Source organism: Coturnix japonica, chromosome 3 (assembly GCF_054131305.1).
Source record: "Coturnix japonica strain WE chromosome 3, WE-NBRP24, whole genome shotgun sequence".
Lineage (NCBI taxonomy): Eukaryota > Metazoa > Chordata > Aves > Galliformes > Phasianidae > Coturnix > Coturnix japonica.
This window is the reverse complement of record NC_140665.1, coordinates 100833567-100851462: the sequence shown is the minus strand read 5'-3', so window position 1 is coordinate 100851462 and position 17896 is coordinate 100833567. Positions and strand designations below refer to the sequence as shown.

At 43.3% G+C, this 17896-nt stretch overlaps 1 protein-coding gene across 3 annotated transcripts in view; it reads left to right on the top strand.

Moving 5' to 3' along the window:
• The window catches only part of PINX1 (PIN2 (TERF1) interacting telomerase inhibitor 1), a 54313-nt gene extending 36987 nt beyond the window's left edge, over positions 1 to 17326 (top strand). For all 3 annotated transcript variants that reach the window (XR_014944984.1, XM_015859800.2, XM_085544260.1), the window contains one exon: positions 14652 to 17326. Coding sequence is in view for 2 of the 3 variants with exons in the window: in XM_015859800.2 (XP_015715286.1) it covers positions 14652 to 15251 (600 nt within the window). In the remaining variant the exon portion in view is untranslated. The remainder of the gene's footprint in view (positions 1 to 14651) is intronic.
• The last annotated feature ends 570 nt before the right edge of the window (positions 17327 to 17896 follow it).

The following is a 17896-nucleotide window of genomic DNA, read 5'->3' as shown; positions in this document are numbered from 1 at the left end:
GCCTGGGTTGCAAAGGCCCACAGTGATCATCCAGTTCCAACCCCCTGCTGTGTGCAGGGTCACCAACCAGCAGCCCAGGCTGCCCAGAGCCACATCCAGCCTGGCCTTGAATGATGCAGGGATGGGGCATCCACAGCCTCCTTGGGCAACCTGTGAACAGTGCGTCACCACCCTCTGGGGGAAAAACTTCCTCCTCATATCCAACCTAAACCTTCCCTGTCTCAGTTTAAAACCATTCCCCCCTGTCCTATCAAGTTGATCTGGAACTGCTGTTCACTTGTAGGATGTAGCTGTTAATCCCTCTCTTCTGTGTTTCTCTGTGTTAGGTTTCCTTCCATAGGCAGTAAGTGTGTAATGGACCCATCAAATCCCTTTTTCTGTAGGCAGGATCAGCTCTGTATCATTCTGGAGAGGTGTGTATAAGAAATCAATGAATGAAGGCCTGTCTTACAAGAACTCCACAAGCTGCACAGTCTGTTTGCTCGACCAAACATAGGAAGACTTTTCCAACTCTTAAACTGCATCTTTGTTGCTACTATTTAAAATCATTATTATACCAAGCGGAGCAAAACGTAGAGGTAATGTTGCTCTTCTAACTTTTGACATTAAGGCTTCTCTGGGAATCATAATCCCTAAATCATACATTCTTACTTGTAATATTGGTTAATGTTTTTATAGCTTCTGGTATGCCAGACAGAGAGATGTGGCTGGCATATTTGCAGCTTTTTTCAATTATGAGCCTAAATTACTAGCTTTCTACTTAGGGCAGCTTCAATGTGGCCAGCCCTTAGTGTGAACCAGAGGAAGACTCAGACTCTGAATCCATAGTATGACATCTTAACCACTGCCATGACCCAAAACCAACAATATTTTGCTATGTCCGGCCTTTCCTCTGAACATATTTTAGGCAGCTAAAACAGTAATAAATGGCTTTTCTAGTTTAGAAGGTGTGTGTGTGCAGGGTGGAGGTCGATGGTGATGCTGATTCCCTCCACCACTTACTGTCCTCTAATGTTATTCCAATGGTCTTCCATCTCCCAGACATGCCTGTAACCTATCAGAGGTTGGACAGCCTCACTTTCACATTGCTAAAGAAGGGATACAATGGGGCTGGTTTGTGCAGTGTTTAACAGCATCTTGAGTGAGCTGTGCTGCTGAAGAGGATTTTGCTCCTGCAGTTGTACTGTGACTACTTTAAAGCTAGCTTGAATACACAGACACAAGAAGTGTAACAAGAATTCCCAGAGCAGCATCCTATGGTGAACTCCTCCTGAACCACAGCAAGCATATAAATCAAAGTTTGTATTTTTTAACTGCTATAGATGTCCAGAACACATGGGCGAGATTATTAAAGAGGAGAGAATATGGACTCTCTCCTGAGAGTTGAATCTGTCCTACTGACTCCAGGCATAACAGGATATACAAATGGTTCTCTTTCACTGCTTTGTTTTAATGTTGATTTGTTTGTAGTCTGCCCAAGATATTAATTGGGGTTTTACAAGTATAAAGACAAAGGTGTCTGCCCTGAAGAACTCACTAACGAAAAACACAACTGCACAGTGTTAATGCATAGTCAAATCTTCTGCCTAATGAACCAATCGCTTTGATAAAATCTCTACCTCCTGGTGAATTCTCAGCTTTGATTTTCCCCTCGACTCCCATCTTCTTTTACACCTCACTTTGTTTTCTTTTTCCCTCTGTTTTAACTTTTGGGGGCAGTTTGCACTCTAATCAACATTTGATGGCGTAGCTCCCGGAATGGAAGTGAATCACTGCTTTCATTAGGAGCAAACACGGTTGGTCTGGTGTTGCAACCGTGTGGATATTAAAGCTGAAAAATTGGAAGACCCTGGCCTGACACGGGATTGTAAGAAGAACAGTGGTATGTCCTTAGCTTTTAATCCCTTCAACACACTGCGGTTGATAACAGGTTGCAACATGGATGTTAGTACCTACATCTGCAATGCAGCTGAACAATCACTCCTTTTTAGCGATGCTTTGGCTTCCTACCACCTGCCAATTTGCATGGCTTTTTATTTATTTTTTTAATTCAAAAGGCGTTGATTGCTGCAAAGATGGTCACGTTGATGGTTGCCATCCGTGTTTTACCCTTACCACTTCGATCTGTGTATTACTGCCTCCTTTCCTGAGGTTATTTGCTTTGCAGCAGGGGCGGTAGAACAGACTTCTCATCTTCTGCTGTACAAAGTTTATTTAAACTTGTGTGATGCTTTATGCTGCCATGCTTTCTTGTTTCTCCTTGTAAAATCCAGATCTGCCTTTTAGCACAGACCACGTTTTCATGAAGATGCCTGAGAAACCAGCTGAAGGATGCTGTGCCCATGCATTAAGAGTGATCAGTGCTGGTGCATTTAAGTCCACGGCTGCAGGCTTTCAATGCACAGAATTATCAGCAGCATTAGCAGGCTGGATGGACTGCTGAAATACATACTGACTTCTAATTTTTATCTTTCATCCTTTTGCTGCCATGTCAACTACCTCATTTTTAGCCTGATTTCCTGGAAAATTGAATACTTACGATTATTCAGTTCGTCTGTTCCCTCACTGATTCCAACCATGTTTCAGAAGGAGACAGTGGCCTTAGAAATGCTACATTCCTACTCTTTGTGAAAATAAATGGTCACATAAAGAGGAAAGACAAATTGTTTTCCCAGCTGGGCTCAACTGTATTATTAGACATCAGAGAATCCACGCAGAGGGAAGCCGTTACGAATGTCGTAACCACAGGAACAGCTTCAATCAGGACTTGCACTTCAGTAGATATGGGGTCATCCAGCCACAAGTTGCAAAGCCACAGAAAGCCTCATCGCTTTGCTCAGAGCTCCTACAAGAAAACTCTTTAAAGTGAAACATGTAGCTCAGATCTTGGGGTAGCTGTGACCTCTGTCTGCGCTTGGAACAACTTCTTTGGCTCCTGGCTCGTCCCGCAGCTTTTCTTAGGGCGTTAAGTGTGGGGTAATGAAAGGAAGGAATAAAACTGAGCCGTCATTGCTGAGTCACCGCTGAGCTTTGAGGCTGGCTGATTTGGTGGAGCTCTGGATGGAGGGACCACCCAGCTTCTGCAGGTAGCAGAAGGGATTACAGCGTGCTCAAGTAATGAAAGGGGAGCTGAGTGGTAGGATGATTGACTGAAAGGAAGTAAATCCAAAGCAGAAAGCAGCTTTTAAGGATGGATTGTTACGGAGTCTAACTGGGGAAATTAAATCTTTGAGAGCTTCTGCTCTTGTTAAATGCAAGGCTGCTCAGGTCTGTTGGGCAGGAGTCTTTTTTCCTCCTTTTCAGTTTTTACATCTTTTCAATTCTCGGTGTAAGGAAGTGAGAATTTCAGGGCTGTCTGGTTTCCATCTGCTTCAGCATGCTCAGGACATCCAGGTGAAGTACTCCAAGTCATCCAGGCACCATTTGAGACCCTGACCAACATCACATCGCACTAAACAGCTTTGTGGGATGCAGGTGGGTGGCTGGAGACTGCACTGTTTGCCTTTGCATCTCCACTTACTTGTAGACAACAGAACATTAGGAACAAATGAGACACTGGGAACAAATGGATCTTTCCTTTAATCTGGTATTTCCTCCCAAATCTTCTCTTCATTTTGCTGCTTATTCCTGGAGCGGTTTTGTCTTAAGCTGTGCTAAGCATCCCATTCCCACTCATTTTTCAAAGCTCCTGTGCCGGGAGACGTTCCAGCTTGGAGCACACACATGTTCCCTGCGGGACTGCCTACCTGTTAATTATTTGTATTGTTTTGTACCCACTCATGGCTTTACCCTGCAAGTCCCTTGAGGCGCAGGTTTTATGTTTAGTGTGGATCACTGGGCAACCACAGAGCACTTTGCTTCCCTGTGGGCATTACATGAAGCATTAATGAGAAAATCCTAGGAAATCTATTTGGAATTACAGGAGGAGGGATTTTCTCATTGTCATTTTTAACTTCACTGCTAAATCTTTATGCAGCGCTATGAAGTTAATCCGTAGCGTAATGAAAGATGTGTGTGTATAGTTTTGACCTGAGTGAGCTTTATAAGTAATCACCAAAATAGATCGAAGGTAAGGATGAAGGGGAAGAGCAAAGAAGGGCGTGAAATAAAGGCTGGAGCTTGCAAGGTTGCAATAGTTGGAGGCAGGCAGGAAAAGCAAAGCAGAAGAGCAAAAGTCAGCCATGGAAAGTGAACCAAAGAAAGTGAAGTCTGATGAGGGATTTGCAGCCTAACCAGAACCCTATCTCTAAAAACCCTCCACTAAATCATATCCCTGAGCACCACATCCAAACAGCTCTTAAACACAACCAGGGATGGCGATTCACCCACCTCCCTGGGGAGCCTATTCCAGTACCTATCATGTGGTTGTGTGTCCATATCAAAGCACAGGACTAGTCTTTACTTGGATAAGTAGGATTTTCCTTGGCATTGAAGAAGGTCTTGGTGATGTGGATGTTGTCCGTGCTGATCTAAGCTATTCTCTCCTTAAATTGCTCACATACATACATAGGTTAATACAGATGAGTAGTTCTGTAGGTCGATGGGGCCAAAGGTCTTCGCGTTTCACAAACTCACCATGAAAATCCCTCATCTCTGTTACAGGTCACAGCAGACATGCTCTGTCTTGCTCCAGCTACGAGGCCACATGCTGGCACTTGTAGTCTCCATGGATTACCCATGAAGTAGCATCAACTGCTTCTTGGCAAGCTTTCCACCTGCTTTGTGGCTGAAATAATCTGGCTGTTTACTGCCATGTTCCCCATAGGGACCATCTTAATGTAGTATTTCAAGACAAGGTCAGCTATTGCTGGAACTAAAAGCAGCATTTCAGACTACGGTCGCTGTTACTGATGTAGTCTAAAAGGAGATGCGGGGAGATTTATTCATCCTCTTTCCTGAAGGCTGTTCTTCCTCTGTACATCTCAAGAGCCGCCTTTATTCTTCCCAATAACAAATCCAAACTGACTCTTCCTTTTCTTTTTCCCTTTGTCCATATATATATATATATATATATATTTGCTTCCTTCTTCCCATGGGAGAAATCTAGTTCAGGTTTATATGAAACCCACATCTATTGGTTTTAGCAACTAATAGCCAGACTCCTTTTTCAATACAAGGGGACAGAGTCTGCACTGAATTGATACATAATGCTCTTTACAACTTCTAGCAAGTGTGCAAAAGGCTGGAATACCCATCCTATGGTACCTCAGGGACAGTCCTGGTATTTACCACAGGACTGAGAAGTAGTTTGTTTCTTGCTGAAATCTAAAGCTTCCCCTGTTAGGACAGCAACGATCAGTGCCGGTCTCTCCTAGCTGCTATGGGAAGGAACACCCAGGAGCAAAGGTTGCGTCCTTGTCTCCTCAAGCTGTTTTTCCACGGTAAATGATGTCACATCTGAAGTTTGTGTTGCATCTTGCTCATGGTTACAGTCATCCTGTCTTTCCTTCCTTTGATACTCTTGTTGCCAAAGTTAATTTAGATCCAAATTACCAGCTTTTCACCTCGAATTCTGAAGCTTATTAACTGTAGGGTGCCGTGTAAATACTTATTACTGGGTAGTGTTAATGAACGTGGAGAAAACAGCAAAGCCTGTAAATCCAAATAGAGTCAGAACATCTTATGTCTTCTTTAAAGCATAGTCTTCACCTTTGCTTTAATGCTGCTTTGGGGTATAATACATGCCTCCAGGATCTTGGAAGCTAGCATTGCAAGTGAGTACAGAACAATGCAAGTCTCTGCAGAAATGTTGCTCTGATAACTTTGCTTTTTTGGCCTACATTTCTCAGTAGTGATTATTTGTTAATTATGTTATATAGTGCTCACATGTGGGCTAATTGCTTCCCCAGAGAACTTCCAATGAAATGATGGACAGAACAAGGGCAGGATGTTACACATACCAGAAAGTAAAAGGGTAAGGTAGGACACACAGGCAATATGAATAGTTAAGCACTTAGGTCTGTGTTTAAAACACAGTCCCACTGTAAAGCATGCTGTGGGAATGTTGGGTTTGTGGGGAGAAAGCAAAGGGGCTAATTTGAATTGATCTGAGGAGCTGACTTGTAGGAATAGTTGTGTAAGAAAGAGCCAAAACTAAAGAAGAAAATACATGAAGAAAAATGCAAAAATGCATGGGAGAAGACTACAAGGAGGGAGTCACAGAATGGCTTGGATTGGAAGGGACCCCAGCGATCATCAAGTTCCATCCCCTCTGCCACAGGCAGGGCCCCCAACCTCCAACTTAAACCAGGTTGCCCAGGGCCCCATCCAACCTGGGCTTGGAAAGAGGAGGTGGAATGCAGAGCTGTACCCTGACAAGAACAAGATATGTATGAACTGTAGGGCTTCATGAGGGATGTTCCTTGGAAAAAATAAACCCCTTTCCTCACAGACAGTGTTTTCTTCAGTCCTTAATAGATGGGAGAGAAGAAAAAAACGTGTGCACATCTGTGGGATCGTATTTCTGATTTCAGCTCTCTTATTTGTGGTATTTCTATTCTTTTTCTGCATCTGTCTTTGAGCCTGCCCGCTTTCAGGCAGGAGGGCTTTGCTGGTATTTATGGTCTGTGCTGCCCTGAGTCGTAATGCTCTGATTCATTTTCCTGTGCTGCAAATACTTCTTCACACCTGCTTAAAGGAAAGGAACCGAGTCCCGATGAAGGCACGCTTAACAAATAAGTGACTAAAAAGTGACACAAGGAGGTATTCTCAGCAGCTCCTCTGCCACTACATGTGCTGAAAAACAGGAAATATCTGCACCCTTGCACGAAGGTCTGACTTGGTGCTGATACGTGGATCAGCTCTCCAGCATATTACCCTCTCAGAGCAAAGAAGCGGAAGGGTTTCAAGTGTGTATGTTCCTTTTGAGAAGCATTTTCTAAGGGGAAGGGGAAAGAATTGAAGGTATGGCCATTTAAACTATCTGCTTTGAAGGCTCGTAGGTAAACTCTGCTTACACACAAGCGGCCCTTTCTGGGTTTGTTATTAGAAAGGGAATAGAAGTGAAGTTTTGCTTAGGTATTATTTTCAGATTTCAGAATGCATTTAGCAGAAGCCAAGCTGTGATGCTGACTCTGCTTACTCTTACTCTCTGGGTATTTCCAGTGATTTTAATGGTATCCTTTCAGCAACTCAGTCTGCATTTTACATACTCCTTGCTAGTACCTTTGCTTGTATTCACAGTGTGGCCAGCCAAGCCCACTTGTTAGTTCTCATCTGTTCCATTCAGATTCTGTATCTGTGGGGTGTCAGAAGGAATCCTTCATTCAGTAATGAGAAGGGTTTGATCTTCTGAAACCTGAGTAGAAAGGTTTAAAAGCAGCTGCCTGTGCCACTTATTACAAAAGGCTAATAAAGGGTGCCTGGGGAATGACATGATAGTAGTCAAACAACCTCGTGAAGAAGTCTTTGATTACTTCTAAGAATTCCTTACAGTGCTGCTGCCTTCTGGTAGTACTTACACTCCTGGAATGGCTGTCCTGGCTGTTGGCATTGACATTAGAGTGTGGCTGTGGGATGAAGAGCACAGACTGCACTGATTGCACTGCAGTCCTGCCCAATCCTTTAAAATCCTGTATCTGAGAGTGTATTTGGGCATATTGCAGAACAGACAAAATTGCAGTGTATCTGTTCTGTAGCTGCATAACACAGGGAAATGGGAAAGCAATGTCTTTGTACATCTGGGTTGCCTCTTTTAAGGATCTCAGAGCACTTTATAAACCCTTAATGAAACTCATAACTCTGCTACAAGTTTCACATTAGTGCTAAGGCGTGTTTGGAGGCATTCAAGGCCAGGCTGGATGTGGCTCTGAGCAGCCTGGTCTGATGACTGGCGACCCTGCACATAACAGGGGGGTTGAAACGAGATGATCTTTGCGGTCCTTTTCAACCCAGGCCATTCTGTGATTCTATATTTGGCCTTCTTTTGGTTTTTTTTTGGTAGCCTGCACCATAGCACATAACTTGTCTGTGGTTTTTGCACCAGATCTGTTTGTAGCTGGGAAGAGAACTTGGGAAACGTGACCTTCCCAGTGCTGTGCTTGTTCTGCTGGACCGAGCTTCCTCTGTTGTTCAAGGTGAGAACAGAACAGTTAGAATTGATTGAGATGCTTCTGGGAAGATGAAGTCACTGTGTTTGGATCTCTGTACCGTGCCAGCAGAGAGATCCTAAGGGAAATCTCTTCCTTTAGTTTTGTTTATGTTCAGTCTAACACACAGATGTAATTTGCAAGGAAATGCAAAGGAAGAGAGGTTTTGCTGGCCTCAGCAGTGTAGCTAGAGCGAAATGAGATGTCACAAGGATATCTAAGTGTCTCTCTTTCAAGAAACAAAAAGGATTTTTCTGCTCTGCATTGTGCTGATTTCTCTTTAACCCTTTCCCTGCGTGCCTTCCACCCTTCTTGTGTGTCACCTCCATAGCCCATCACATGCCGTGCTCTGCTCATGGCCTTCACACACCGTGTTTCTTTGCTGAGACGTAAATGAAGGCTTCTTTTTTTCTTTCCTGAAAAGTGTGAGAACAGTAGGAGGAAGTCGGTGCTCTGTGCACAACACGGTGTCAGGGCTCTCAAGCTGACGTTAGAAGTCCAGGTGTTGTAACTTGCCAGCATTGTGACTGTTAGAGCTGTACGACTGACCAGGATCTGATAATGACAGCTGGAATGAATCCCCATGGCTATCATTGTAATCAAGTCCCTGGCCAAAATTTAATCCCTTGCACTTTTGCAACCCTGTTGCTTCCTGTTACTCTGTTGTTCTCAGGCTGAAGGCAAAACCTGGCTGAGTGTTACAGCTTCTTGGATGGCTCCTGTTTCAGTGATGGAAACAGGCTGGAATCCAATACATTGTACAGCAGTAGAAGTGTATTGTTGACATGACAAGCAAATGGCATTTTGGATGCCAAGAGATGGCGTTGAGTGAGTGAATTGGCAGCTTTCTATTTTAGTGATAGTAATGCGTGAGTTATACAGATAAATGAAAACATTGCAATCAGCCACTTGCTGAGGTAGGGGATGAACTTGCAGCAGAACATCTAATAGAATAATAAAAATAAAATTACAACAAGGTCTGGGAGAATTTAGATGTAAAGGAAACACATCACCAATGAGTTTAATACTGAAGTAAAAAATGGAGTCAGCAGATACAGTGCCACCAAACACATCTGGATTTATGTAGTAGATTGCAATGATCACTGTTATGTGATGATAAAAACAACAAGTACCTGGGAGCACTGAGGAGCCTTGGAGGTTCTCACAGCTCATCTGGAAGCAGCTACAGCTACAGCTGCCCTGTTCTGTGTTGGCCATAGCCTTGCTGTGGGCTTGAGGTCACTTCCAATCAGTGATTCTAGGAATAACCCCAAAATTGTTCCTAGCAGAGATGTGCTACAAAACACGTTTAATTGTAGCTGTCATGGTTTAATAATTTAAATTTAAAAGTGGTCTGCTTGCTTGTTGCTTGCAGGTGGAGGCAGGTGTTGCAAGCATGGATCCTAATGCTCCAGAGAAAACAAGCTTTCTTAAAAGGGTTTTTCCTTGTCTCTTCCCCATTAGTTGCTTCCTAACATCACTCCTTGTCCTTACTGATTAACAGGCAGAATTGATGGTTCGTCTGGAGTGTAGTAGTTAATATCCAACTGAAAGATCTCCACTGGTTTCCCTGTCCTCTGGCACAGCATTTATTTTAATGGAGCTGAAGAGGAGAGGTTTTCTGAACAGAGGTCCCTTGAAGAAGTGCTGTCACATTGTGCGGCCCAGACAGCTGTTAGACATGTAGGACTTACATTTAGTCTCCTGTAGGAGGATGCTGTGCCCTATTGGTGCTCAGTATAAGAAGTATTATTGCAACTTACCAAGAGATCAAATTGCATTTCCTTTGTGTTGGTTTTTTATTTATTTATTTTAATTATCATTTTTCTTATGGTATTAAGAGGCTATAAAATGCCTCTAGAGTCCAGTATATACATATATAGTATATATATATATATATATATATATATATATATAGTATCCTATATCCCATTCTGTAGAACCATAGAATACCTCCATTTGGAAGGGACCCACAAGGATCATTGAGTCTAACCCCCAGCTCCACACAGCACCACCCAAAATCCAAACCCTGTGGCTGAGAGTGGTGACCAAATGCACCATGAACTCCAGCAGCTTGGGGCCAAACAAGGATTAACTCCACCTAATGCTTTCCTGCTTGTTTTCAGAGTTGCTTTCAGTTGTTGAAGCTCCTGGTGACTGAGGTTTCATGTATATACTGACAGATTCATCCTGCTAGCAAAGATCTGTGGTTTGTATCTTGTCACTTGTCTTCTTCATTGTAAGAACAGGGAAATTCTTCACTTTTTTTGGCAGCAGCCCTTTCTATGTTAGAAACCTGGTATCATTAGCTCTTCCTAAGGTGCTGTCTGTAGTATACCAGTCTCAATCAGGTGAGCTGAAAAAGTGAGAGCCTCCTGGGTACTCATTCTTATGCCAGGACCAACTTCAGAACTGATGGATCATGGCCTTATTTATGCATGTATTTATTTTAATCCTGCTTAAACTCATCACGCTGCAAGTCTTTGTTCACTCTCTTGCCTGTTTGATCCCAATCCAAATGTTTGTGCTTATACTTAATTTTAAGTTGTCAGCTCCTTAAAGCAAGACTGTCATCCTTCATGTCTGCAGAGCTGCAGTGATTCTCTATTAATAATCTGCCGTGCTTCCCTGCATTACAGATAGACTGTGTTGGAAAGATACAGGGATGCCCTGGGTTCTTGCCTGTCAAGTACCACACACTGCATGGGGGTCCCACGAGCACTGAGGAGCTGGAAGAGCAGGAATAGAGCTGGATTAAATTAATCGTGTTGATATGGTTTCTCAACAAGAAAGTAACTAATCACTGTGATTCACTCAGGCTGTGGAACGAGGGGGGGGTGGCAATGTAAAGCCATGGATCGTCATATGATCACCTTGCAACTCAGGCTGGAGGTTTAGCTTCTACTTCCTTCATCTAGCCCATTTTGTGTAATTTAAGCAAGAATCTCCTGAAATCACAGCTTAGCTGTATTCTATCTCTATTCTCGGTTCTTCTGTGCTTTTCCTTTTGGGTCATTTTAGTCAATTTGTGCTAACAAAATGACTGGTAAAGTATTACACCCTCATTTGCAAACAAGGAAGCAAAGGCATGTGAAATCACTCGACTCCAGTAATTGTAGTTCATATCTGGCCGATCTTAGACTATATAGTAGGTTATTATTAATAATTTTTGTTCAATTCACCTATTTTGAGCTTTAAGTGCTAAGAAACACCTGTGGTCTGAAGAGGTGGAATTGGATTTGATTTGAATTGGATTGATCCACAATGCAGCCTGCTCCTGGTGTGTGTGCACTGTTACCCTGCTTTGCTCCAGTTTGCTTTTTATGTTGTTGTATTTCCGGATGTTAATTCTTCAGCTCAAGATCTCGTAACTCCAGATCCATTTGGATTTGAAACTCATCTCAATTTGTGAGGTGTCTGCATACCGTTCTACTATCTCAATTCGTGAGGTGTCTGCATACCATTCTACTGCTGCCAAACTTTCTTCCCCTCATGATGTGAATCCTTCTCAGCATATAATTTACCATCATGTTGTATTTTTTCCTTCTCTAAATAGGCTGAAGGATGCTCTGAGAGTACAGAGCCTGGGACACACGATCCTGATCCTGCACGAATCAAGAGAGCCAGGATTTCACTCCATGAGTTTGGTGTGCTAGCTTAATGATTAAATCAGCATTGTGTGTATAAAGTGAAGAAAGCAGGCAGAAAAATACCAAACCTGCTAGTACTTACAGTGCTTTATTTTCCATACATTCAACCAATTGCATAAACAGATGATGTTTACTGGGGACTTCTGGCTATAATTGACCCTCATCTTTTCCTGTGCACTTCCCAGCCTCTCCTCGAATTTTCCTATTGTTTCCTTCTAATCACTCCACACTTAACACAGTTTTAAGCGGTGCTTTGCTCCTGCTTGGGACCATCCTCCCAAGTCCCTAAGGACTGCAGTTCCCAACATCTCAGCCTGATTTAGTTGGCAGATGAAGAACTCAAGACACAAGAGATATCTCTTCCAAAGTCTTCAGGCCTCCCAGCAGCTACAGCAGAATCGCTCTTTTCCTTTTACATCTTCTTCAGTCTTCAGAGCAGGAATCTTCCCTCTCTTCTCTCTTACAGTTGCTTGTTGGAGGTTGCAGAAATGCATTTAAGGAACTGCATCTTATGTTTGGAGTTGCATAAACTGCAACTCTCTCGTCGAGAGGTGGGAGAAAAACGATGTTTAGAGTTCCAACAGTGCTCCCATGGCTACGTGGGCAGGAACATCACGGGAAGGGAGCACTGCTGGCATGTAGCAGCCCTTGTGGATGATTTATGGCTTTACACAAGCTTTTCCTAAACAGAGAGGTTTTCTAGAGTTGGCACCTCCTCATTGGTCTCCATGCCCTGTTGGTTCCGTGTTCGGTGACCCGTGGTTATTAAAATTCTTATCAATAAAGGAGTTTCTGAGCAAGGTTCTGATTTTCTGCCATCACAGGTACCTTCTGAACTCAGCTTAACCAAAGCAATGCTATTCTTTTTTTTTTTTTTTTAATACCCCTAACGTATCTTATAAAAAAGAAATGTGTGCAGCTCAAGTAATATTTGCCTTCAATTACAGTAATTAAGTTGTCAGGACTCAAAGTCACCAAGGGAATGAGAAAATCCTTTCCTGGTTGGCCAGGGAATAATTGGTGTTCTGGTGGTGAGTGCATTTCACATATTGGGGTGGGGAGGGAAATGTTCCGGCTGGCATCTGCAACAGAAAACCTGGGAGACTGTTTGTCATTTTGCAATGCAAGATGTCAAAATCCTTCTGTGGGTAGAAGGGAAAGGAAAAGAAAGTGACCTGGTTCGCTTTGCTTTAGTGGGGCATCTATTTTTTGATCTGCGTTGGGGCTGGGATGTGTGGCTTTTAATGAGACAGCAACTACAAGCATAGCCTGGTCCATTTATTCTGTGGATTGTGCCTTGTCAAACTTCTGCTGCAGCTTCCCTTTTGAGTGCATGCTGTATTTATATGTGTGTAGGTACACGTGCTCTTTTTTTGCCTTGATGCGATTTAAGCTCTTTGTGGACTTGTTCATAAACTTACCTGACTGTATTCCTGCAAGAAAAGTAAATCACTTTGATAAGTGTCCACACAAACATTACTGGAATCTCAAGTGTGGCGTTGCTTTCGTTCCACTGGAATAGCTCTCTTGAAAGCCAGTGTATGAGGAAATCACTGCTCGTAATGCATCACTAATGACACAGAGTTGTGCATTCCTGCTCATGTGAGTGAAGGCCATGGATGTATAAGGAGTCAGACCCACAGAACCTTACTTATAAACATCTCTAAAAAGAGCCAGATGGCACATCTGCACCATCATGCAGTAGCTATAAAGCCCTGTGATAAGTGCTTTCATTTCTCCCTGTTAGCTGCTGGCCTTCACCCTGTGCATTGGTGTATGCCAGGGAACGTGGCTGTGAAATACTCCTGCTCTGATTTGCTTGCGTTTTATATCAGTCCACGTATAGGATGTGTGGGTAGAGAGGGTGCATCTGTATGTGCATTTATGAATGGAAAAAAAAAAGCAGTGAGAAGGGGAGGTTCAGGTTGGATCTTAGGAGGAAGTTTTTCACCCAGAGGGTGGTGACGCACTGGAACAGGTTGCCCAAGGAGGCTGTGGATGCCCCATCCCTGCAGGCATTCAAGGCCAGGCTGGATGTGGCTCTGGGCAGCCTGGGCTGCTGGTTGGTGACCCTGCACACAGCAGGGGGTTGGAACTGGATGATCATTGTGGTCCTTTTCAACCCAGGCCATTCTATGATTCTATGATCCATGTCAACAAGTCTGCATCACAGCTGCTTTTTTGCATGTTTGTTTTACAAGTCAGAGATAGTTTAACAAGTTATGTATTTCATCTTTTCATCTCGTTGCGTTTGTTGCTTTTTCAGAGTCAGTTCTCCTCATGCCACACATAACATCCAGCTCAATGGCTGTAGTTTGCTCTTTGCTTTATGTTTATTTTCAAGGCAGTAGGTTCTTTTTATAGTAGCTCACCTGCAGCTAGAGTTCAGCAGCTATTTATTTTGTGTATGCAGAAGCCCTGTAAGATCTAACCTGCGATGTTGTTTTTGCCATCTGATAACATATGATCAAATGGAGCATGTTTAAATAACAATGTCTAGGACACAATGACAGTAAACCAGCTACGAAACAAATGTTTCTAAAGATCAGATAAGATGGAAGAGATGCATCAGTGCAGGGTTACTCTGTACATCATAAGTTGTTGCACTGTGCTATAGGAGGTATTCTAGGCATGGGATTTCCTTTATGCCACAGGCTAACTGGTCATGCTGCATTATTTTCTGTGCTATCTTGTTGAGACGTGTGCCTGTGCCCCTTCCCTACCTTCAGATCAAGAAATAAAAGAGTAGTTGGAAGGGACCCATAAGGATAATCAAGTCCAACTCATGGCTGAACAGCCTCACTTCTGCCAGAGGCTGCCATTAATTTTCAAAGCAGTGTATGGTTTTAAGTGCTTTTTTGTTTAAGGCAATTGTTTCTGTTTCTCACTCCTGCTCCTCCTTGTTCCCCTACAGGACGAGGCTACTGATGCTGAGTCTCAGGAAGAGAAGCATGAAGGCTCCTGGCTCCCTGAATCTACAGAGAGCGTCAATACTGTGAAGAGTGTTCTCACTGTCCAGGAATATTTTGCCAAGCGCATGGCAAAACTGAAAGGATCCCAAAATGAAGCAGAAACAAAGTTAGATGGTTGCTGCCCCTCAGAAGAAGCAGCCTTGGAGATTTCAGAAGAACTGAAAACTAAAGCCAAGAAGAAAAAGAAGAAGCAGAAGAGAGATGAGGCAGAGAGTGCAGAGCACTGTGAGGAACCACAAGGGAAAAAGTGTAAGATAAGTAGCTTGAATGGGGAGGAACTGGATGCTCCTTTAAATGAATGCCACTCGAGGAAAAAGAAGAGGAAACATAAAGAGCAGCATGATGGGGAAAACATTAGTTGTGATGAAAATATGGATGGTGGAGAAACTTATATGGGAGTATCTGATGGGGAAGATCTCAAAGTAGAGGACTCTGAGGCAAAGCAAAAGAAACGCCATAAGAAGAAGCACAAAAAGCAAAAAGGGGAGATGGAGGAGTGCACTGAAGGGATGCTGAGAAAGAAAAAGAAGCACTGCAAGTAGGTTTAACTATTTGTGAGTCAAACTGAGACTGTGAGGTGATTTGAACTTTATCGTGCTGGATGAGGAGCCTACGTAAGCACCAGCCAGACATCGTGTTGTAATTCAGTCCTGAGAACACCTGAGCTCTTCATCCAACTGAAACCTCAGCTTGTGTTTAAATATAGCTCTTACAATGGGGCTGAGAACACTGTGAAAGGCCAACATGAGCTTCAGTGCCTTTTCAAATGTATCCACGAATGGGGCCAAGACTTGCATGGCTACAAATCATAGAATCACAAAATGGTTGGGTTGGAAGGAACCTCGAGTATCATGAAGCTCCAACCCCCTGCTGCACGCAGGGCCACCAACCTCCACATTTAATACCAGCCCAGGCTGCCCAGGGCCCCATCCAACCTGGTCTTGAACACCTCCAGGGATGGACGGGGCATCCACAGCCTCTCTGGGCAGCTGTTCCAGCACCTCACCACTCTCTTGACGACAAACCAAGACTTGATAAAAAAGAGAAGCCATTATGCTTTTCCAATTTGGCAAACCTAAAGTTCACCCTCGAGGCTGTGCAGGAGCTATGTTTTTACACAAGCAGAACCTGTACCTCCTTCAGCCCAGATTCACGCTGCTGTGATTCCATTTCAGACAGCAGTAAGCAAAGTCAGGGCTGGTTTTAACCACTGCCCTTAGGACTGGTAAATGGCAGAGTGCTGCTTCACATTGACTGACATCCTACTGCTGCCTTTATTAGTAAAGCCAATGTTGTTTTCACCTCAATAGCTCAGCTCCTGGGAACATAAGGGGTTTTGCAAAGCTGGATGTATTTTTTTCACTGATTTTTGCAAAGTTATGTGTTATTTTTTCATCGATCTCCATTTTCATACAAAATGAATGTTGTTTCTTCCCAAAATACTTGAGTCCAATTAAAGGATTGTGCTAAAGTGTCAGTACTAAAGAATGAAATAAAATTACTCCCTTTGTTCCCTATCCAATACTTAACTATTGTCAAGTAATATTAACTTTGAAACAGAGCTACACGAGCTGTGCCTTTATGATCCATATCTAAATCTTTGGTTCCCAGGCAGCATTCATGGTACTCACAGTGATGCACACAGCATTCAATGATGTCTTGGATGAGCAAAGTTTTGTATGGAATTAGGACATCAAATAGATTTTATCTACAGTAGTCTTGCATTTGCACGTTGAAACCTTGCAGTTTACATTTGTAACCAAATGAGAGCCTGTTCCTCATTGTAAACCTGGAAAGCAGTAATGAGGAGCTGAATGTGGTTTGAGAAACATTGACAAGACGCAGATGTAATATGAAAGAATTTCCTTCAGCTGCTTTTATTGTCCAGCAGGGGAAATGCAGCCCACAACACGTGGCCCACGTGGCTTCAGTTGCAGCTGAACTGGACTTCTCACTATGTAAGCTGTGTTAGTTTGCAAGTGCACCTTTCTTGCCCTAAGGACGCGCTCATTCATTGCAGCAAGATGACTGTAGTCATCAGGAAGAGCTGCCTTTCCCTGTGCTCCCTGCTGGGGTGCTGGATGATTTTAACCCTTATGGCATTTGCTTTTCAACACTGTGCAAATATTAGCCAGCATGATGCTGCCGTGCTGGGCTTGTCCCCTGCCTTCCTTCAATGGTGTATCCCAGCAATGCCATGAGATTGCTACAGCTGGGACATGAAAAAAAATTATATTCTCAATGGGAGAAGCACCAAAGTAACGTTTCACATTATATTGAAGCATCTGTGTGTTCAGGCAGCTTTTCTAGTTCTTTCCTCACTGTGAGTTGGAGTTTATTTGTCAGTAGAAGCCCCACCGTGTTTCCCATCGCACTTTTTTTAACTCCTAAGGAGCTGAACCTTACGGTCTCTAGGGGATTTTAAGACTAAAAGATGCTAGTAAATGAACAGGGTTTCCTTCTCCCAGTACTGCTGGGTTTGTTTGCTTGTTCTATTAATCTTCCGCAACCTTCTTCGTGCTAATTCCTACAGAAAGCGTTTGGCCGCATTCCAGTGTTACAGAAAGAACAAAAAAAAAGGAATAAATCTTTAAATTTATGGTGCTGCTGCTGTTAAGCGCAGTTTGCCTATGATTTCAGTCCGCCTCAGATTGAAATACAGGCCATGAACGGAAGATTCTCTGTTTGTACAATAAATGGGAGTTTCACTTTTTCCTGGGAAATGGGGGATTTTATTTTAATGTGCCTTGGGCAGAACATGGGTGGTGGGGGAAAAGGTCTTTCCCAACGTGCTCAAATCTGAGAGGAGTGACTCACGTTGCTGCCCTTCTATTTGCATGTTAGTGATCAGCCAACTCTGTATCACTCAACTGAGAGCTCTTCATGCCAGGTTATAGAACCATAGAATGGCCTGGGTTACAAAGGACCACAACGATCATCCAGTTCCAACCCCCTGCTACGTGCAGGGTTGACAACCAGCAGACCAGGCTGCCCAGAGCCACATCCATCAGTGTTGCCTTCCCACATCCAGATGGTGCCTTGTGAAGTGGATGACCAACGCTGCAACTTGTTTCAAAGTAATAAATAATTGCTTTTGTTTGTTTATAGTGGGCTGCAAGTCCAGCTTTAACCAAAGAGTTAGGCAAAGTTGTTTTAGAAAGCATAAGAATTGCATCATTACTTGGGT